This window comes from Cottoperca gobio, chromosome 17 (genome assembly GCF_900634415.1).
Source record: "Cottoperca gobio chromosome 17, fCotGob3.1, whole genome shotgun sequence".
Taxonomy (NCBI): domain Eukaryota; kingdom Metazoa; phylum Chordata; class Actinopteri; order Perciformes; family Bovichtidae; genus Cottoperca; species Cottoperca gobio.
The window spans coordinates 18,314,687-18,337,384 of record NC_041371.1 but is presented as its reverse complement, the minus strand read 5'-3'; the positions used below and the strand labels follow the sequence as shown (position 1 = coordinate 18,337,384).

Here is a 22,698-nt window from a genome sequence, read left to right as displayed (position 1 = left end):
CTGCTAATCAAATTGTCACGGTGCACCGCAAACATGCTAAGAACGCAATGAGACAGGTCCAGGGATCACGCTAACGACATCATCACTCATGGTAATAACGCAACGGTCTTTTCCGATGCCCTTTCTCTCTGCTGGCATTAAACAGGCAGAAAAAAACATAACTGAGGAAAAATCAATTTTTTCATCTGCACCTTGTTTCCGCTCAATTGTGGGTGAAGGAATTTATTAATCAGGGTCAAACTACGCTCTGCCTGACATGGGAACAAAAAAAATACAGGATAGAGAGAAGGGAAGGAGAAAATGGAAATGAGGTTGTAAGGGAGGAGAGAGTAAGGATGAGAATAGGGCTCTGATGAAGAGGAGAGACCAGGTGGAGGTAGCGGTCTGAATATTGATAAGAAAGTTATAATGTCTTGAACTGAAGAACGGGAGAAAAGTAGAGAGCATACAGACAGGTGCATCGGCCTGCACCTGAACTGGCTTCATGACAGAGGGAAGCTCTCTGGTGGCAACGGCAGCAGCTGCTCTGAATTTTTCATAGTTGGCTTCACAGTGAGATGGCTGAGAAACACCATGATATGTCTCACACATGTTCCTCTGAGAGCAGCCTTTCATTAGCCGTCCCCCGACCTGAAGTAAAGGGGCGGGGAGACGAAGTCGAGAGGAAATATAATTTGAAATAGTTTTGAGAAAGGGGGCCAAAGGAAAGTTAATACTGAGGAAGTTGTGAGTGTATTTATGGCCCTCTGAAAAATAAAATCACTCGGTCTTTACTGTTGGGAGCTGTTATGATGGATCCTGGGTAATGGAGTTTTGATGGATGAGTGGTGTTCGGCCAGTGCTGGGGTCTGAGTGGAGGCCGGCTACGACTGACTACACTACATTGATATCTGGCCCCCAGAAATTACAGCATCTCCTGCTTCTGGCGCTCTATACCCACCGTGTTTAATTCTCTAGCTAAATTGTTTTGGTATGTAATATTGAATATCCCATAACCTTTTATAAATGCTATAAAACGACTGCAAACCCTCTGAGACAAACCCACAGAGGAGCCTCTGAAAGCTACTTTTCCTATGATCTCAAACATCCAAAAATTCCCTTTTGGCCCCCCTACTTTAAAGACTGCAATTAGGTGAGGTAAAATGATAATGTTTTCGACTTTAGCGTCCCTTTGGTAAACATTGCCGTTAGGATCAATTAACCAGCGGCTAATGAGCAATGTGGGGGTCTACCTCAATATTGCACCATTGTTCATTGGCGATTTTTAATTAATGGGTTTTGAAGTAAAAATCGCAAAAGTTTTTAATTGTTTTTCTTTTCGATCGAGGGGAGGGGGGGGGGGAGATCAGAGTGTTAATTATAAAGTAGGGGCTTTAAAGTGAGAAGGATTTAGACTTTTAATTAAAGAGGAATTTGATGCGACCAACAGAATAAGTTCTATTGCCACACAATCCCCTGCTATTCTCTCTCGCTCCTCTTCTTTCTAGTTGCCTGCCTTCCATCTTCTGCCACTCATCTTGCTCTCTCCCCGCCCCTGTATGGTGTTGATGTCTCCCTCCTTGCAGGGTGTTGCTATCAGAAGCCGGATTAGGGACTTTGAGAGCTCTGCTCTCAAATGGTGAAGATGAGGCCTGGGTGGGGGCGAGGGGGGTGAAGAGAAGGATGGAGGAGGGCAAGGGGGTTGGCTCAGTCACTCCATCGGATTTCCAAGATTGAATTAGTGAGCTTTAGACAAATCAGAGCCCTTTTTGGACATGTTCACAATGTTGCTTTCTCCATTTTCCCTCTTTTCTTCTCTCTCTGTCTCCACTCACACAGCTTTGCCGCCTCCTCTCTCTGTTTCTTCGTCTCCCCTCCTCCTCCTCGTCTGCTCGCCCTTAATAGTGCATAAGAATGTTTTCATAGCAGTGATAAATTAGGCTGAAGTGATTAGCGTGGTGTGAAACGTGATTACATACTCTAGCTCTGCTGATTTGTCGAACAGATGCCCTCTACCAGCTAGACTTTGGTAGGTTACAGTGTTAAACTCAGTCTCCCCCACAGCTGCAGATCCCAGCAGACGTATACAGGTTAATTGCCTTGATTGTGGATATAGCTCCACCACACCGCCGGGAATGCAACCTGCAGACCATTTGTTAGCAATCACGCACGCTGTTCACGCCTACACACACGCATAGAATTACCTGTTTGCAATCCAGTCTTTACATAGATAGGGGAGGACTGAAAGGTAGTACCAGCCCGGGAGGCATCAATGACGTGGGTGGTTTGTGGTGTTGAGTCACGATGCCGTCAGTTGTGAAATTTGTTAAAATTAGAAAATATAAGAGCAAAATATTTGCCAATCATCAGGAGTAATGGGCTGGTGGCGTAACTTCTATAAGCGGCAGTCACATGTGAGACAAAGTGCTGTCATTTTTTTTTGAGGAGCCACATCAGCGAGGGAGGAATAACATGAAAGAATGATAACTAGAGAAATGGCTGACCTCCTGTTGTCTCACCCCTTCCGCTTGTGTTGCTGTGATTACGCCAATCACTGTCATTAGCATTCCCTGCGATTAATGTGATTTCTCATGCTTTGTTGCATGCATGCTAATGACTAGCACCTTCTCCTTTCAGCAGCACACACTATCTACAGCTTAACCCGACTCCTCAAGCTGTACTGTATTAATACACGCCTTGCAGCCGGCAAATCCATTCCTGATTAAGGCGACAACCTGACCCAGCATTCATGTGCGCTGTAATCAGCCCTTATCCTTTTTAGCTTAGTGTGATTCTCATCTCTCATCCATCTTTCTCTCTCATTAACTGATCTATTTCCCCCCCCCCCCTCGAAAAGGGCAGAAAAGAGGAGGAGGAGGAGTTGGGATCAAATGCCAATCTCTCTCTTCATCCCTATATCTTTTTAACTTTGTTGCTTCTCATCACATGCTTGCTCTCCTTATCTGTTTATCCCAGTCCCGCTAATCTTAATTTTTCTTTAACGGCTACCGCCCCTTGCTCTCTGCATTATTGCCTTTTGTTGCCTTTCATCTGACTCACTTGTTTCAAATGTGGCAGCTCCCAGTTCAGCAATGAATTTTATTTCAATGCACTCTTAATGTCAAGGTCAGGACTGAAAGGCATTTTCACTTTCTTTTGTCTACTTGGACTAATTTCTCAATGCGCAGTACTTCCAGCCTTTTGTTTTTTTCAAACCTTAAGGCTCACTTTAGTGGCAGGAGAGCATTCATCATGATTATGCCACCCTGATAATGAGGAGTAGTGGAATTAATATTAATTTGGGACTCTAAAATGTAAATGGGTGTCCTCTCGTGTGGCACACCGGCTTATGTGCAATCAAAGTGTGATTCATAGTGAAAGTGTGTGGTGCTATTTTGAAACATAGTGAGTTAGTCAACCAAGTAGCTTAAAGAATATGGCCTTTATTCTTGTAGAGTGTAATGTTATTAGTAAGACCTGGAAGTCAAAATGATGCAGCGCTGTAGAGACAATCCAGCATGAGGAGCATTTACTGCACAGGGATGTTGTTTTCCCTCCATAGCACTTGTAGCCAAGGCATTTTGCTAATTAAGTGAAAGAGGTTTTTTTAGGGCCACAAATGACTTTTATTGGCACAACTTGGAAAACAAAAGCAACATATTTAGATCTTTAAAACTGCATCTAATTATTCTGGTGATTGCTCATGCATTGCATTTGTTACTGTGTTTCTATTTTATGCTTTTAAATAAAATGCTCCACTGGGGGTTTGAAGTCGGAAATAACATCAGGTGCGCATCTGACAAAATAAGTGTTCCCCCCCACGCAGCTCTGACACGGAGCCTTATGCATGGTGGAAAATTAGAACACAAAATGCTGAATGTGTTTCTAATCAGAACATGATTTGGATGGGCCCCATCAGACTAAAGCATAAAAGACATTTTGGATTTGTGAGGTGATGTGATGAAAGGGACAGTTTCTACTCCTGGCCTTTAACTTTGCAGTTTATTAATTCCTCCCTGTGGTGCTGTAGCCCGCCAACAGTGTACACTGGAGCCTTTGTTGATGGTTGTGATGAGTGCTTCTGCACTCTGAAGGGTAGAGAGTGAGTTTGAGTGCAATCGAATACAATCAGCAAAATTCATCAAAAGTTGAAATCCTGAAAAGGTTAAACATGAAAAGCTGCTTAAATATTTTTTGGGACACGATCGGAAGTATAATAAATGCGTGCTTTTTATTTTCATTTATTAGCAAATTATTATTATTATTATTATTATTATTATTATTATTATTATTATTATTATTATTATTATTATTATTATTATTATTATTATTATTAGCAAACATTTAGGATTTTAATGCTGAATTGAATCTGACCTTAACTACAAGTGTTTTTGTGCTTCCTGGCGCCTTCAAGTGGTATGTGGGATTGCAGGTGTTAACATCTGCTTTGCCTCAGAGGTTGTGTGCACGATGGTTACAGCAAGCAGGTAAGGACACGGCTCAGGGTTAACAGGCTGGACTGAATGCGCAAGTCCCCAGAGCCTTTTGAAGTGAGAGCCAGAAAAAATATCTAAGAGCGAGAGGTGGAAATGGAAAGAGAAAGAGAGACACGAGGGCAAAGCAGAAATGACCTCTGCAGTTTTGTTGATGACATGAAGCAAAATGAGAGGAGAGGCGAGGGAGAAGAGGGGAGACAAACTGAGCAAGAAGGAGGATTAAGAAAGCAGCTGGTGAGGATGATCCGGAGGAGAGTGAGAGAGAGGGAGCGAGACAGAGGAGAAAGAAGGAGGTAAAAGAAGAGGAGGTGCAAGAGATTGATGAGGGAGAGTGAGAAACTAATTCTCACTTCACTCTGGGCTGGAAGATTAAGGAAGATTAGAGAGATTGAGGGAGGGAGAGAGATGGGGTGATAACTTCCACCACATGCCACAGAAAGATCTTTGAATGCCTAATACCCAAAGAGAGAGGGGGAGATTATGAAACAGAGTGAGAGGTAAAAAAACAACATACAGACTGGATGCTCAGGGAAGGAGGAGAGAGACAAAGAGCTGGAGTGACAAGAGGATGGATAGATAAGGACAGGAGCAAATCAGGCTCAGAGGCGTCCTCATAGTAGTGATCCTTGAGCGTATAAATGTCCTTTATATTAGAAGCCATCTCTACCAGTGCACAGTTCTCCATGCATATGAGAGCCTGGATACAAAATCCAGTTTCATCTATATACCTCTCCACCACTCGCTTTCAGTAAGACTTCCCATTGGGATTCATTCTCTTGTACTGTTCAAGTCTGTGTGACGGTATCTTTTACATTCTGTTCTTTCACTTGCAAAAAGGGAGACCTATTTTCCATTTCCTGCCACCGACATTTATTTATTCACTCTCTTGACTGATGGTGCATCATTTTTTAACAGAAACAGCTATAGGCTGCCATATATACATTTTTTTAAAGGGAAAGGGGTGCTGAAATGAATGTAAAAAACACACGTACATACGCGTGTGCATTATGTGGACATATACGCCCATGCACACATCACGATGTCTTTGACGAATTTATGTGTCCGCACTCTCGAGCATGCGCCTGCTACCACACAAGTTTCTGCTGGAAACAAGGAGGGAAAGAAAGAGAGGGAAAAAGAGTGCTGCAGTGGCAGACTCAATCCGTCATGCAGGATTACAGTGTAAGCTTCTCCACGGCCATAGATGTGGTTTTTATGGGAGAAACACAGGGCTTTTCTAAACGCAGCGGCCCCTGCTATGCCTGCTCCATATTAGAGACAAAGGCAGACGGCAGAGGAGGGTGGAGGGGATTCTCCCCCTGCGGTCTTCGCTGTCTGATGGCTGCCATCTCCACCCCCGAAGCAGAGAGGAAGGGGAGTCCAGGGGACAGGTTGGAGGTCGACCCGGGCTCCCACCTCGGTGCCGTTGCACGCCGGAGGTGGGATCATTACTGCACCTACGCAGATGAAGAGGTGACCTTGGAAGGCGACAAGAGACTCACAGCTCTGTTTCTTTTTGATGCTAGGATTGGTAGGAAGTGGTCGTGTGTGTGTGTGTTTGAAAATATATTTCTGCTTATGTGTGTCTTGTAGTGTGTGTCTGTCTGTCAATCAGCACCCTGCGTCTTAAATAGAATGTGTAGTCCCAGTGCTGGAGCAGAACCAGAACATCCCGAACATTACATAGCATGGATGCACAATATAACACGGTCAAACTTTGATTTTCTACACCGTCCAGCAATAGACAGACAAACTCAGCTTGGAAATCTTCCTTCGACATACACCCATAGCCTTGTTGAAAGAAGCTCCTAATAAAAACAACGCTGCCACAAATGTTGTTGGAAAGCAAAAAAAAAAGGAGGATAGTGAACTGCTTGTCACGTAGCAGAGGCTGTCGTATCAGCTGACGACTGCTCCGCTGGAAAGGAAACAACCGCTGCACTGCTGATGCTTAACTGGATATTGCACAACATCTTGCTCCACAAAGCACTCAGTTTTAATTTCCACATCCCTTGTCCGATCCCCACCCAAGGTGGCCCTGCGCTCTAACCTGCCAGAGATAGCGACTTAAACATGCCGCAATCTGCTCTGTCTCCCTGAGCCGCTGGAAATAAACAAAACAACAAACTGACCCAAATAGAGAGAGACAAAAGCGAAATGAATTTGAGATTGGAGCCATGTTATTAGAATTACAAAAATATACTGTCAGTTTTGATACAGAAGCAGGAGAAGACCTAGAGAGTATGAAAGTCATACAAGTGGAGAGGGGGGGGGGGGTATATGCTAATAAGGCTGGGATTTAGTGACTTCAACGAGGGGATTAGAAGTTGTGGCAGTACAGGCTTCCAGGACCACGTTTTCACACAACGTTCAACCAGCACAGCAGAGGCGTGAACGCACCTACGATAAGGCGGCAGGACACAAAAACATCCTTAGGATAGATGGTTCTGACAAAACACAGATTAGAAATCAGTGTTGAATAGATGCAAGCAAGCGGCGTACCTTGTTCCTTCTTTGATTTAGTAGAGCGGCGGTTCCAGCAAGAGCGGGCCAGAGGCCTCCAGAGGTCTTAGATGGAGTACCATCTAGAATAATTTTAACTCATGTCCCCTACATGAGTTAAAATTATTCTCTAATGAATGTATTATGTTATATATTGGTGTATCCCAATGTTTTTCGGATGGTGACTTCCCAGCCAGGCAATGTCTAATTGGGATTGGGATTCCTCATTCCTCACTTCAGGATGCTTGTCTATAAATTGTGAGCAATTCAGCCAAAGAGTGATTTCCCCTTTTCATTAATTTCATTTGAATACATACTCTTAGAATTATAGTAGAAGGTAAATAAATAGTTCTGGCTCAGAGGGGGAACTGCTTCTAAACAGAGGGTATCTGTTCTGGTTTTACTTATGCTCGCAGCAGGGCTCGGTCAGGTCCGTCGTCTAAGGCATTGGTTGTTATGTTGATCAGTTGATCAAGGAAATGTCGGTCCACCACCTTGGTCTACAGCAGGTTACATTTTTGGTTCAGACTGAAATTTCTGTCGATTGGACTGCCCTAAAAGAAATCCATGTTCCCCACAGGATGAAATGTAATAACTCACCTGAACTTGCAGCATCATCAGATCAAAACATTATACCTGCAAAAACATCACCATGCTAGATGTTCATTGAGAACATGTTGCCATGCTGATCAAAAAATGCTTTCCCTAAAGGCGGGGGTATGCTTGAAACAAACTAGTTCATAGGAAGTGCTGTCGAGACCCGTTCTAAAGGCAAAAGTGTTTGTACCTGTTCTGAATGGCCACCCTTGAAGGTTGGGGAAAAGCCTGTCGTCATAGAAGAAGGATGATACATCCTACAAAGGGCAATAACAATGCCCTCTTCCTCTAAGGCATTCATGGTGTTGTATTTAAGAGCTTATAGGGACGTCTGTGTCGGATTTATGGTGTCATGGTAGTTTGCAGTTCATTTAAAGCATATCCCTAATATATCTTTATTTTTGTATATACCAAAAATCCATGTTACCACATTTAGGAAGTACCATGAAATCTAAACCAAACACCTTCTCAGGTTCAGAATCATCCCTCTGGTGCCACTACAAACAGGAAAACACCCTTTCACCATTAAAATATCACAGTGCTTGTTCAAGCCCCACCAAGGAATAGTAGTAGAACCCTAAACCTTGAACACCTGTAGAGAACACATTCATAGAAAGTTTTCGGACTTATTGATTCTATCAGACGGCCATTAAAAGTAAATGTGCTTGATCTTGCCTTTTTTCACTCGCCGCCTGCATGAGAGATAAACATGAAAAAGACCCTTAAATGTAAATTGAAGAGAGAATCGGGTGATTATGGTGGAACATTGAGTGCCATTATTCACTCTCCCTCTTGGCCAATAGCCTTGGTGCTGTCCTCCAATGTGCCATATCCTCCCTGGCAATTCATCACAAATGATCACCAACAACCTTGGGTGTGTTGTGTTTATTCATCTCTGAAACGACCCTCTCTCACCTCCCTGTGTCCTCTCTACCAGCTTCTTGTTCAGCCTTAGTGCCTCTTGAAAGGAACACCCTTGAAAGGTAAACAGTAGAGGTTGGGGTAGACGGATGTTATGAATTAAGACAACACATCTTCAAGTGTTGTTCAGTAAAGCGCCTCTCTCTCTTCTCTCTCTCTCGCTAAAGGAATAACTTTATTAACCTAATCTGCGATGATAGTTGAGCATGCTCTGAGCTCAACCCAAAAGGTTCTTTTAGTAGGTAATTTTCTTACAATCTGTCCCTGACAGCTTTCGCACACATCTTGATACACATTTATACGTACTATTTGCACACACACACACACACACACACACACACACACACACACACACACACACACACACACACAGCTCTTTGGATTGACGAGTCCATCCGCAATTCCCGAGGACTTTTGCTGAAATGCCAGCCCGTGTGTTGAAAGGATCAGATAGCTTTTTGATGTAGCACATGCAGTCAGGCAGAAAAGAAAGAGAGGCACGCTTGATAAGCATCAGGTGTAATTTTGGGAACAACTTTGGCAGCTGATGACTCACTATTCAGAAAGCACAGGCTGAGCACCTACGTAGAAAGACCTTGGCTTAAAGCAGACGAGCTGCCCGATACAAAAACATCCCCTGACCTTTGTGCTTGAAGATAATTGAAACTGATCACCTCTGTCAACTTTTCAGAAGAGAAACAGCTCAAGGGCCTAAAGGTGGGGAGATGTAGTTGTCGTTCAGTAACATAATTATATTTTTTGGTGGCCATATGATGTAGTCAGAAGCAGGATCATCCACCATGAAAATAACTTGATCTTTCTTTTTGTTTAATAAAGGATACGAGATTTCACCTCAGCACTGGTGTTCATGAATCATAAAAATGAGTCAGACTACATTTAAATTAAATTAACTTTACTGTTCTATTTTTTTATAGATTAATCGTTGGCTTTTTCGTGCCTTGAATGATACTACAGTTTAAGGTTAGGAAAGGGGGAGAGAGAGGGGGTGACATGCAGCAAAGGGCCACAGATCTGTGGCAAGAACTCAGCTACCGGGTCCTCTATTTAAAATGTTGTATCTGGAATCCAATATTATCTGGAAGGGACAGAGTGATACGGGTATTTTTTCATAGCTGAAGCCAAGCATTTTACCCTTTTACTTTTATTGCCATTTGTCATTTGAACTAAATTCTACAGTGTGTGGTGTTCATGGATTGTGTACGGTTGCCTTATGATCAGGTGGTTTCCCTTCATTCTCATTAAGATTATTTTAAACATGTTTGATTGTTATGACTTAGAGGGAGGAATTAGGGATGCAGTGATACGATTTGTTTGATTTATGTCAGACCATACCGTTCCCCTAACCATAACCTTAAAGTGCTTTTGTTGTATAAACCCCAGACAGGACTCAGGATGCAAACCCTGAACTCTACTTGCTCAAAAGAAAACGCTACAGGTGAATTTAGTAATATATGAACGTAATTTATGGAGACAGGGTTGGGAAAAAGAGAGCACTGGTATTCTATCCTATCTTCAGATACCCTGAGTTGAGGTATCAGGAGAGAAAATGTTGGATCGGTGCATCCTTTGATGGAATATTAATAAAACAACAACCTTTGAGAGAAACCAGCAGAACAGTGCACTGCTGAGATTACACCTGACTATATCCTCCTGCTCCACATGCAGAGTCTGTTACTGCCCGCTCGACTCTTCATCCAACATCTAGACCCAATAAACTGCTGTATAGGTTGCCTGTACATGCGACCCACATTTCAGTTTATTGTTGGACTGCAACTTCTAGTGGTCATAGTTATTATGACCGCTGTTCGTGTCTCGTGTGAAAAACCTAAAGTCAGCGTTGACTTATTTTTACATACGCAACTTCATTAGTTTACGTACATAAAAAAACGCACCTAGTCTAAGCTAAACCAAAATATTTTCCTAAAGCTAAGCAAGTAGTGTTGTTTCAATTAACAACGTTTACCACATGTTTAAAAACTGCGACCCTTTCGCAACGTGCGTCTGTTCTCCAAGGGTCATGTCTGTCGCTTAGGTATCACAGTGTTACTCATTGCGCGTCTCGCGAGCCTCCTGCGGCTCGCCAAGCTTTAATTGGTGGCTCGCATGGCAGTGGGCTAATAAGAGGTGATAGATATGATTAGGCAGTCAATACAGATATTTCATAAAAACACTAAAAACAAGCAGGGCTATTACATACAACCCATTAAAACACAGTGTCTGCTCTATTAGCCTACAAATAATTGATAATAATAATTGATAAAAGATGTAAATATAGACTAGAAACAAGATATTTAAACTTGCTCAGCGGAACACGGACTCACTGCGGAGTTGCCAGTTTTGGCGTTCTATCCATTGCTACAATGGTGAATGTGCACTTGGACGGGTAGATACATGGTGGGCTAGTATGTAAATAATAAACTTAAGGTCATTAAAAATATGTTAACATCAGCATGTTTATGAATATGGACATTTGCTAAAAAATAATTTATATCGCTAAATTGGAACATTTAAATTGGAGGATGCTACGACCAGCCTGGCACTTCATACTCGCGTTAGCTTGGCTCCGGTCGACTCGTTTCGGCATGTCATGCTAGTTAGCGCGTGTTTCTACAGACGTGAAATGGATCAATTTCTTATAAAAATAGTTGCACACCAGGTGGACAGAAACAAAGCGTGACACGAGGAAAATTAAGATTTGGCTTTGGGGCATCAAACCACCGCAAATCGAGAGGAAGATGCTGGAGATGTGGTTTATGGACAGACAACAGCTGCTACCGTTAATAAAGAAAGGTACGAGCCATAAAAGACGAGCAAAGGACATTTGAAGACAAGTGGACAGAAATTTGTATTGTATTGTATTATGCTTTTTGGCTTCAGCAGAAATATTGTTTGCAGAGTTTGACAACATCATCCCAGTATTAAGATAATCCTGCTTGTATTGAATGTATTGGTGCATTGCATATTGTATGTTCTGGGTGGGATGACAGATTAATAAGCAGATGTGCTTTTTATGACTGGATGTAGCTTTTCATACTTTGCGGTAAAAGTGTCTCTCCTATTGACTTTGTCCTATCAATGTGGCTCTCACGTAAAAAATAGTGAAGACCACTGAGGTATCAGAACATGTTGCAACCTCTCTTTGCTTTTTTTTTTACTGTCTTTTTGCTGAAATTGTTTCTATTTTTGAGGTGTCTAGTCCTTAAGTAAGTTTCTATTAGTCTTAGGTTCTGTTCTGAGACAATTTAGAGTGAAATTAAGTATTTTTGTGTATAATCTTTATGATTGCATATAACAAATCCTTGTTATGGTATTCTGCCTTTTTACCAATAATGCATACACCCTGCTACTTATGCATTATTTATCATTTTAAACGGCCTGAATGAAGCAGGATTTAGCAGTAAATCAGAGGCGCTCAGTGGGTCAGAGCTGTCACTGTTGGTATATCCACACACTCTTAGCCAGCACCTTACCTTACGACCAGACAAATCAGACTGAGAACTACTTGAACCCATGCCAAGGCAGTAAAATATGGGCCACAAATGTTGTCCCCGTCATGACCTACTGGCACGTCTCCTGGCATTGTGATTCTCTGGACTGTCTCCTGTCAAGATTTATTTGATCTTTATGGCACCTCTCACACTTTATATACTGTAGCCTATTATAAAACAGCAGCTTGCATTTGCAGTATACAGTAGAGCTGGAGCCGGTTGCACCAGCGGTTTTGTCCTATTTTGTATATTTGTACATACACCAAACGGAAGTGATATTTTGCCAAAATGACCAAATAGCCTCAGCTGTCCAGCATAACCACATATCTCCCCCTCATGCTAAACTGCACAACTACTAAATCCAAGTCTTAACTAGCCAAGACATTTTATAACAATTTTTAACAGTGCAAACAGCTTTAGTACATCACCATTTTTGTGATTAGTATGAACTTGGATGGATTTACAAGTAGCTGGTGCAGCCCAAAACTGTATCTTATTGTAAAATGTTTTCTAACAAGTGTTCCGTACTCTCACATCTCTCATGTTAGCTGTTTTCAGTGCACATACTGTTTGTTTTGAAATGCGGTGTTCTTTGCGCTACAAGCCTCTGACTCTTGCCATTTAACGTAACCCCATTGATCTAGCTGAGAGCCAAGCAAATCCAAAGCCCCCTGTCACAGCTCTGTTACACTGAGTCTTTTTAGTCTTAATCTCACCAATAGGCAAACAGCCACCCATAAGCGGGCTTGATTTCACAGCTCTTACACCATGCAAAACTGTAAATTCATCCCACTGTTTTTATACTGTAAAGCTGGCGATGACACATTGTTTACCTGCTGTTGTTCCTTACCTTATCCTCCACAAACCACCAGCCTCTAGGGAATTATCTTGTGTCCATACGCTGGCGCTTTGTGCTCTCCCAAGAGAGGTTAGCACCTGCTGTCAGTATATGAGTAAGGCTGAGACGGAGACAAGGCTGGGGACAGAGGCGAGGAAGGTACTCATACATTAACAGACCAAAGCCCCTGTTGCTTTTCACCTCCTCAGACACTGACAGGTCTGCTTTTATTTGCCAAGTTTCAAGGCAAGGACGATGCTGCTTTACTGCGCTTTGCACTTAAAAGTACTCGCTCTGTCTTCCAAGCAGGACCCGGACCCCTCCTGCTCAGTACTTCTCACGTCCTCTTTTCACACACATGCTTACACACCCACAACCATTCCCCTGCTTTTCCTCCTTCTCTTTTCTGTAGATCATCTTTGTTGCTCAATGCATAATTATTTTGGGATGACTGCTTTTTCTTTTCCCTCCTAGTGTGACAGAGCGCTGCATTATTTCTCTTTGACTTCACTGGGTCCATAGAGGCAGTCCCCAGAGCTTTCTTTAGATATAAGGGGTAAAATGAGGATTTCTGTGTGTGCTCGTGAATGTGTGGAGTACTCAGGTTTTAGTGTGCGTCTTCATGAATGTGTTGAGAGGGTGGATGAATGTTGCTTTGTCCAGGCATTTTTAGTACAAAAAAGCAGTTTTTTCCCGAGAATGTTTTGTCAACAGGGCCTTGAAGTCACCCTGCATGTGTGTGTTTGTTCATTGTTGTGGAGAGGGAGCGCATGGGCGCACTCCTGCTGTTTGCCTCTTCGACAGGAGGGTTACTGAGAGAAAAAGAAAATAGACAGACAGCAAGGAGGTGAATCGTAATTAAAATTCCCAGTCTTGTTAAGTTGATGACAGCCTGCGATCGATGGCGAGGATTTGCCTCTAATACTAACCATAGGTGTGCAGAATTTACAAATAAATATAGTACAGTTTGATTCACATGGTTTTAAACACTTATACCGCAGCTATACATTTTCTCAAACTCTAATGAGGAAAGAAGAGCTCCCAGGAGCTACCAACTGTACCGCCGTATAATCTCTTTTTACTCTCTTAGAAATCATGGCGCCATATGTAAAAGGCTACAGGTGAAATCCACACCCTGACGCTTGCTGGTTCCACAAAACAACATTTCCGCTGTTATACAGTTTATAAACCTCTAATGAGGAAATATGAGCTCCCTTGCACTTCAAACCGGAGCACCTAATTATCTTCACTTACTCCTGTACAGGCTGTTGCACCCAGGGTAATGGCATAACAATAGCTCTCCCCAAAGGTGCAAAGCACAGCGTGAAAGGCTGTGACATAGATCAATACTTTACAGAAATGCCTTGACTCTGCTCAGAGTGGAAATTTGGCCATGAAAATGGTGTAAAAGATAAAAGAATCAAAGGATAAAAGGTTTTTTTTTCCCCTCCTAGTTTGGTACTTCAAAGAAAACCTTACATTGACCAAACATCACACCACCACATGAAATATGTTTTAAATTTGTGCTCATGTGGCGCCAGTGCCATGTTGATATTCTGCCCTGCATCCAGCCACCTGCTCCAGGCTTGTTAACAAAGTGCCTGTGGCAATGATTGCATGGTCATCAAACTCCCAGCTGATAAGTTCCTCTGGGAGAGAGACGAGCTCTGTCATTGAATTCACCCCGATCGCCTGCTCATGCTGTACATTCGAGATAACACGCAGCCAAAACCAGCCTCACATCCTCTGTGTTGGCCTCCATGTGACCTTTATATATAAACTATTCCGTAAATCTTTCAACTGCCCAGCATGTGGTAGCTGGTCTTTTAACTACTGGATATATATATATATATATATATATATATATATATATATATATATATATATATATATATATATATATATATATATATCCTATTTGCTGCATTTTAAGATTTGATGACTGGATTTATACACACAATTATGGTGTTGTTGCCTGTCATCAAGATGGTGGCCAGCGAGACACCTCTCACTACCAATGTAGCAAGGCCAAGGAAGGAGATTGGCTGATTGATTGAAGCCCGAGAGTGCACAGAGGGCGAGGGACGCAGTGACAGGCCTATGATTGACACAGATGAGAAAGAGGAAAAGAGGATAGGAGCGAGCGGCGGTTAGAGGACAGGATGCTAAAACAATAGCCAGTTTAAGAGAGGGGATAGATGGAGATTTAGGGAGATGGATATGCCGAGGAAGAGACAGGTGGTGAGTGGGAGAGGTGGGAAATGAGAACGCGGAGGACGGGTGGATTATTTTTATTTTTTTGTTAGGGGTTTGTTCATCAAAATGCTAGGACATTGAGGAGAAGATGAGAGTGAAGAAAAGGGTGAAAAGTATTCCAGGAGGAACTTCCCAACTTCAGTCATGCCCCAGTGAATGTGCTGACAGGGTCTGTCTGCGCCACATTGGAGCAAGTGTCATACACTCCGACAAACCACACCCCACTGCACAAAGTGCAAACTACCTAACTCATTGCAGGTTCCATCACAAATATTTCATACAGTTTTACAGGTTTTGTCCATGGGAAAATGTCATTTAAAAGGACACTCGACCAATTTGACACATGAAGGTCAGCATACTCGTGAAGAACACTTTTCAACAAATACAAACTGTTGCATTATGTCTTCTGTGGCTCTACACTGAGTTTGAGAAAATAACCCTGATGATGTCATTAGACCTGATCTTGTGTTTATAAGATCTTGGGCTTGAAGGAATACTTGAAGGAATACCCACAAAATGATCATTTGTATATCAATTACTCAACCTGTGATAAATAAATAAAGAATGTGAATAAAGAATCAGAAAACGGAGAAAAGTCTTGATGGATTCTAAATAAGGGTTGCGTTGATTAAAACATCAGTTTACAAACTCTCACACAACTCGTGCAGTATAATCCAAAGTCTCATTTATCCTCTACTCACTACTTCTCAAACACATGCATTTTCACTAAAACCTTACGGTTTAATACATTTCGGACGGACGAGTAGCACGCCTGCACAAGAGTGAGACTTTTAAAGATGTGGGTGTACCAGGTCGGGTAAATGCTATTAAGTTGCATTATGGAACATATAAGATCCAGTAAGTACACATGCACATGCCTGTCTTTTTCTGAACACAGTAATAATAAACAGTTTTTTATGTGAATGCAATCTGGCAAATAGCCACAGTATTGACTTGTCAGACGAGTAGGCTGGTGTTACTGAAATTAAACTGAAGTGTGTCCGCTCTTATCAGAAAACAAGCACACTGATTGATATCTGACATTTTGATTCGGCGTAGGATTTCCATTTGAGGCTCGAGTGCATACCAGACATGTGAGAGCGTGAGTCAGATGCGTGAGAGCCAAGGAACCTTTTACATCGCTCAAGGCGCCGTGTATAACAAAGTGCATCTGCATCTACAGCTTGGATGCTTTTATTGGGATTCTAACTGACTGATCAAAGCACAATATTAATCCAGCTAATTAATCACGCATCAAAGGGATATTGAGCTCGATGGTACTTTTTTGCTCTGAAGTCAAAAATCCTTGACAGTTGTTCCCATTAATAGCTGCTCAGAGCATTTTCTAATTGCGTTGGACTATCTTCTCCCATGTAGAATAGTAAGATGATAACTTTGTCTCAGTCTATCTAATAGATGTAAGAAAAAACACTTGGGTCATTATAAATGGGTGTGTGTTCTGGGCTTGAAAAGCCCTCTGTGCATATGAAAATGTGATTGCTGCTTTGTCAAAAGGTTCTGCCTGCTCGTCTGTAAGTTCTCCTACCTGTCTATGCCACTTCACTATTCATTAACGCAGTGATTAAAGTTTAAACTTAATTATCTTTATCTTTATTCTCAGGGTGTCCAACCCTCCGTGGGAAACTGAATGAGACGCAGCGCAAGAGGAGTGGGAAGAAAACCAGCAGAGAGAGGCTTGGTGAGATAGAGGAAGATATTAGGCAGCGTGGAAATAAAAGGGAGAAAGAGTGACTGACACCTGCCCTCCAGCTCAGTGTGAAGGACGCGGAATGAGAGAGTGAGGAGGGGTATGAAAAGAGGGAAGACAGAGGAGAGAATGAAGACAACCGGAAAACAAGGCCTGCCTCACAGCAAACCTTGCTTAAATTAGGACATCTCACCCCAAGACAAGATGATTACAAGAAATCTGCTCCTATTGGTTTCCCTTTGCCTGTGGGAGGGGTTTGCGGGAGGTGCCTCGGCCAGTAAGATTGTACGGAGGAGAGGAGTGGGTGGATCACACACGCTGAAGCTAGGGGAGAGCAGAGCTGCGGACCAATGGGATGCAAGCTTGGATGCGAATGCAATGCCTGTAGTGACTCTTAGAAACCTGATTAGTCACGAGCAGGCGGGTGACACTGGAACTTTTTCTCATTCCAAATTATTGCAGAATCATGCTGCTCCATCAGTAGCTAACAAGGAGCGGCAAGCTTTCAAGCCCAAGCGTGAGGTTGACTCTGTCAATAAAAAAGAAGTGACTTCGCACATATTCGCCAATAACAAGGAGCTAAACTTGAAACTCAAGAACAACACCAAGAATGCTGAGACTTCTACCAAAATAGGAAAGTCGGAGAAGACATTCACAATCCACCACAAGCCAGATCTACACGCCAATAAAACCAGGATTAAGTTAGGCTCTAGATCCAGGATCAGACCTGATTTGAGTGTCCATACAACAGGTGTGCCAGGAAAAGGTTTCAGCATTGATTCAAACCGAAAGCTGAACCTGACTGGCAGTTATGGGGTTTTGAAGCTGCTGTCGAAAGAGAACCTAGTTAGGATCGTCAATTCCCAAATGCAGAGCATTCCCAGCCTGAGCTTTCCGAGCAAGGGCAGCCGGAGCAGGAAGAGAGATTTGATTGACGTTAATCACAGACAGTTGGAGGCTCAGAATGTGCAGAGACAAGATATGGCTGTCACTCAGCTTCACACTGGTTTTGATAATCAGACAGCATTACCTTACTTAAGCCCAGTCACAACTCCACATATGAATCGAGATCAGGCAGCCAACACTCGTATTAATACACTAAGTGAAGTCAACCCAGCTTTAAGTAAAGGGCAGAGCAACTTGGGAATGCAGGGTTCAGATAGCGGCGATAGCAATAGCAAACACCTTGTCCGTTTACTTTCAACACCCCGCAGCGAGTTCAACCTCAGCCCCGAGAAAGAAGTAACAATCAGCCAAACGGAACCACCATTTACATCGACAAAACATCTCCCACTGTATGTTTCCTCTGTAACAAATGATTCTCCGCCGTCTGTGCTGACAATGCAACCCCTGGGAGTACGACCAGGGATCGGAGCAGCAGATTCCCACAGAGACTCGTTAACAGAGTCAGTTCACACATCTCAAACAGAACTCAGCACAGCTCAGTACCCTGCAGATGAAGACAATAAACTTGTCAACAGTAGTCATGTCCTGAGGCTCCATCCAGCTCCTGAATGGAGCCATGATACGAAAGACGTTGGTGTGCAAGCTGTCGATCCAGAAAACTTGAAGGGCCTCGTATTTGAGGAGGCAGAGGTGGAAGAGGAGGAGCGTGACCGCATGGAAGGGCAGGGGCCCCGCTCCCGCAGCAGGAGGAGCTGGATCTGGAACCAGTTTTTTGTGATCGAAGAATACGCCGGGCCTGAACCTGTGCTCATCGGTCGGGTAAGGAAAAGGAAAAACTTATTTCATCATTTATAAGTGCTGTGATTTATTTAATGAATGTTTTATGAATATTTAAAACACTGTTACAAGTCTCTTACATGGCTTATTTAACCTCAGGTCCTTCTCTTAAGTCCACATCTCATACAAGAAGTGCTTAGCATATGTTAACCCCACAGTCACGCTCAGACTGTTTTTTGCATTGTTATAAACCTGCAATTGGAATTGATTTACGTTGCTCCAGCGTGATGTGGTGCCTTCCAGGTAGCAGTAAAAACTTCAATAAATCAATGGTGTACTGAGGCACAACAAAAGCCTGAGATCTCGTCTGCCCAAGGGGCTTGTCATGATCACTACCAATCTGCACCCGCCAATGGAAATTGACATATCCAGGAGAATTAATAGGTTTACTTTTTCCTTCCACCATTGATCCTCACCCAAGGCAGAAAGCAAGAGTAGTCCGCGTGTTCCCTCATTTCCCTGTAGGTCAGACTTGTCAGATCTCCTCCCCCTCATGGTCAAAGGTCTGCAAGGTCCCACTAAAGCTATTTCTTTCAGACTGATTTACACTTGGTTGTGACAGGATTTATCATCACATTCTCCCTTGGCATAACACACGCAGGGCTGTAGTCCTATTGCTCTGCTCTGTAATTTATTAGAATCATCGACTGGGCCTGTCTCACCGCCAGCGGTCGACGCACAATCCCTCCTCCTTTGAACCGAGCGAGCAGATGAGCGTGGGGGAGGTCACGTGGACTGGACAGAAGGTGTCTCGGAGCCCTGCTCTGTAATGGTTGGGCTCTCGGCCCCTCAGCATGCTCCAACTGTCTCAGTACCCAGCTGCGGTAGATGAGCTAATTTATAAGCCTGTGTGGCCAGTTTGCTGAGCAAATGAATAGTAATGATCCCCGTGTGACTGCTGCAGGCTGTTGGAAGCCACAGAGTTAGAGCTCGGTGTGTGTATGCGCAAATACTCAAAGTTGCGCTGGTGGTTAAGGACTTCGGCTCAGTGGGAGGTGTCTCGCACTCGATAGACAAAAAGGCCCAAATTGCTTTGTGTTTTAAGATTGAGTGCACCGATGATTAGCCAACATTTTAATTTGGCTGATTTTGCCTTTGTACTATGACTGATGGCGGTCCGAGCTGAATGCTACGAAGCACTGTTAGTGGCCGTGGAGAAGATGCAAGAGCTAACGGTCCAGCTTACAGATGGCACCGCGTGTAAAGCCATTAGTGCCAATCTGCTGTGTCAAGCAGGTATTTATGCCAGCACATTGTATGGCACTCAAGAAGGGAACATCGCCAGGCCACACACACATGCCCATATGATAGTGCTGACACTTGGAGTACACCCAGAACTGTGTGTTTGTGTGTGTGCACGCTGGGCCAGAGATGCGTATGATTAGTACCCTACTGTATTAGACAGTGACGGCACACATGCATAATGCTCTTATAGATCTTAATACGCTTATGAATTTTTAATCTCCCGCTCTGCTCCAGTGCAGGCTATAGGTAGAGAGATCAATGCTGACACGCTGCCTTGTTTTTTCCCTACGAGGGACCTGATTGTGCTTTAATGGAGAGAGCTGTGATGGAGAGCATGAAGAAATGGACTGTACAGGCCAGAGCAGCTCCACCTGCCAGATCTAACACAGTCCAAATTCAGGCTCAATCAGTTGCAAACACTCTCGCCTGTGACTCACAACACGTGTCCCTCTTTCAGTCAGCTATACTGCGTCCGCACAAGACACACAACCTTGCACGTCTGAAGGTGTGATTCAGTATTTAATTGTGGACTCTATTTAAAAATCCACCTTCTAACACTGATTCATACTCTGAGTTTTTTTTGTGTGAACTCGGACAATTCAATCTGGGTAAATCTCCACTAAAGCTGGAAACATGAGCCAAGACTCTGATCTGTGATGTCAGTACGAGACAAAGGCTCTGCTGCTAAAGTGATAATGAATTAGGGGCCAACTTTGCAGACACAGTGACACCACCCAGTGTAATTTTGCATGGATATTTATAAGCACTTTTGTTAGAAATGCTATACAAAAGCGGCTCATTTGGTATTGAATGCAAAAGAAGCAGCCAATGAGCTGCCCATTTGCTGTTGTTGCAGTGGCCCTTGAAATCTGTCAGTAGCATTAAAGATCTAAGTTTTTATTTACGGTCTTATCTTCTTTTCGAATTGCAAACAAGGGCAAGATTCTAAGTAGTGAATCGTCTGACTCAGTGTTCTGCTCTTTATCAACACTCTGTCTATCACTCTCTTACACACACACACACACACACACACACACACACACACACACACACACACACACACACACACACACAAACACACACACAGACCTACACGCAAACACATACTTGCACATATTCACAGACGCGACCATGTTACTATATTTTCTCACGTCGGAGTGTCTCTGCCCCATGATAATTGTGAATTTAATTGATGCTGTCACATGTTCTGTAATGGGGTTTCAAGTGATTGCAGAGGCAGTGTGAAAGAAACACAGATTTTTCTTGAGGAGAAAAGGCGCCTCAGCAGAGCTGGGATTAAGAAAAAAACTCCAACACTTTCTGATTAGCTTTTTTCCTCTCTTCCTCTCCTCTTGAAATGCAAACTCCCTAACACCTCGTGTGGGGAGACAACGTGACATATAATATAAAGCAGTTTCTTCCTCTCCGGGAAGGAATTCCAGCATCTCCATCTCACTCTATTTCACCTTTATTACAATAATAATAATAATAATAATAATAATAATAATAATAATAATAATATAATAATAATAATAACAATAATAATAATTATAGTAATATAATAATGAACTAGTAGCAGCTTTCATACAAAACAAATGCAGCAAAGTGCTTTATCATAAAGGAGAATAGACATAAAATGAGATGGAATATAAAACACAATTACAAAAGAAAGATGGAATAGAATACATAGAATACATAACATTAGAAGGAAAGTAAAACCCACTGAATAATAATAATATTAAAATCAGTACCCATATTTGCAGCAGGCACAAACACATCTATAAACACTGCAGCAAGCTCCATTTTCTTCTTCGCTGTGATTTATTTTTTAACTTCAGTGGGGATTATTTGAGATTTATTAAACATAAACTCCAATTTTTTTGTGAAGAATTATTTTTCTGTACTTTGTCTGAGGCCACAAGTAAACACATAGCAAACACATAGCCTTCCACTTTCCCGACGAACACATCTTAAGTGTGTGAGCCACCTGGCACGTCGGGGAACATGCATCTCACCAGTGTAACACGAGATGGACCAGGGCTGTCATCATTATTAGCTTATCATTAACGTCTGCATACATAATTCATAGTTAGTGAAATATGCCTGTATAACACAATTAAGATGATTATCTCTGCAACACATGACACTACAGCACAGTGAACACATCAAACATGCAGACATCAATGTGAATCAGTAATTAAATACTTTCAGATTCTGACACACCAAACAATAGCAAACCATTCCCACGTTAGTAATACTAAGCTTTCTTATAATGTTGAATCATTCATTAACAGTCACTGCTGAACATTGCTCCAGACTCCTCCAGCCTGAAGGCATCTAAAGATATCTAAATTACATAGTTATGACCGTTATAGTATTGATAACTCCTGTGCCTCTGTGTGGCGCCTCTGGGTGCAACTTGCGCGCACATGAAATTCCAAAAGTTCACGTAGGAAGTTGGCAGTGTGACGCAAGGGAATGAAGGAGGCTGTCACAGGAAGTTAAGTGCTGGTGTTTGAGACCGCGTACGTGTGCCTGCACATTATGTTTTTCTCACTCTAGCTAAGCCCTTTTAGTCATTAACCACAAGCCGGTATGGGAAAAGTAACTAAGTACATTCACTCATGTGCAATTTTGAGGTAAAGTGCTTTAAATTAATGACTTGTATTTCATGTTACTGCTCCACTACATTTCAGAGATATTGTACTCTTTATTTCAATTTCATTTCTCAAATGGATTTTATATACAAACTTCCACATTGAAATGCTGCTTACATGTGGATTCAGCCGTAATAATAATCCAATAATACTATATATTATATAGTGCTCGCTTTCGCTCATTCTGCATACACAGGATTATTAACCTGTGATAAAATAATCCTTTTATGGTGAGGGTTCTTTGAGC

The 22,698-nt window shown here is 42.6% G+C and overlaps 1 protein-coding gene across 1 annotated transcript in view; it reads left to right on the top strand.

The window, feature by feature from the left end:
* cdh24b (cadherin 24, type 2b) overlaps positions 1 to 22,698 on the top strand; it is a 129,356-nt gene that overhangs the window by 29,893 nt on the left and 76,765 nt on the right. The window contains exon 2 of the mRNA XM_029453385.1: positions 16,720 to 18,531. Coding sequence (XP_029309245.1) covers positions 17,011 to 18,531 — 1,521 coding nt within the window. The 5' untranslated portion in view covers positions 16,720 to 17,010. The remainder of the gene's footprint in view (positions 1 to 16,719; positions 18,532 to 22,698) is intronic.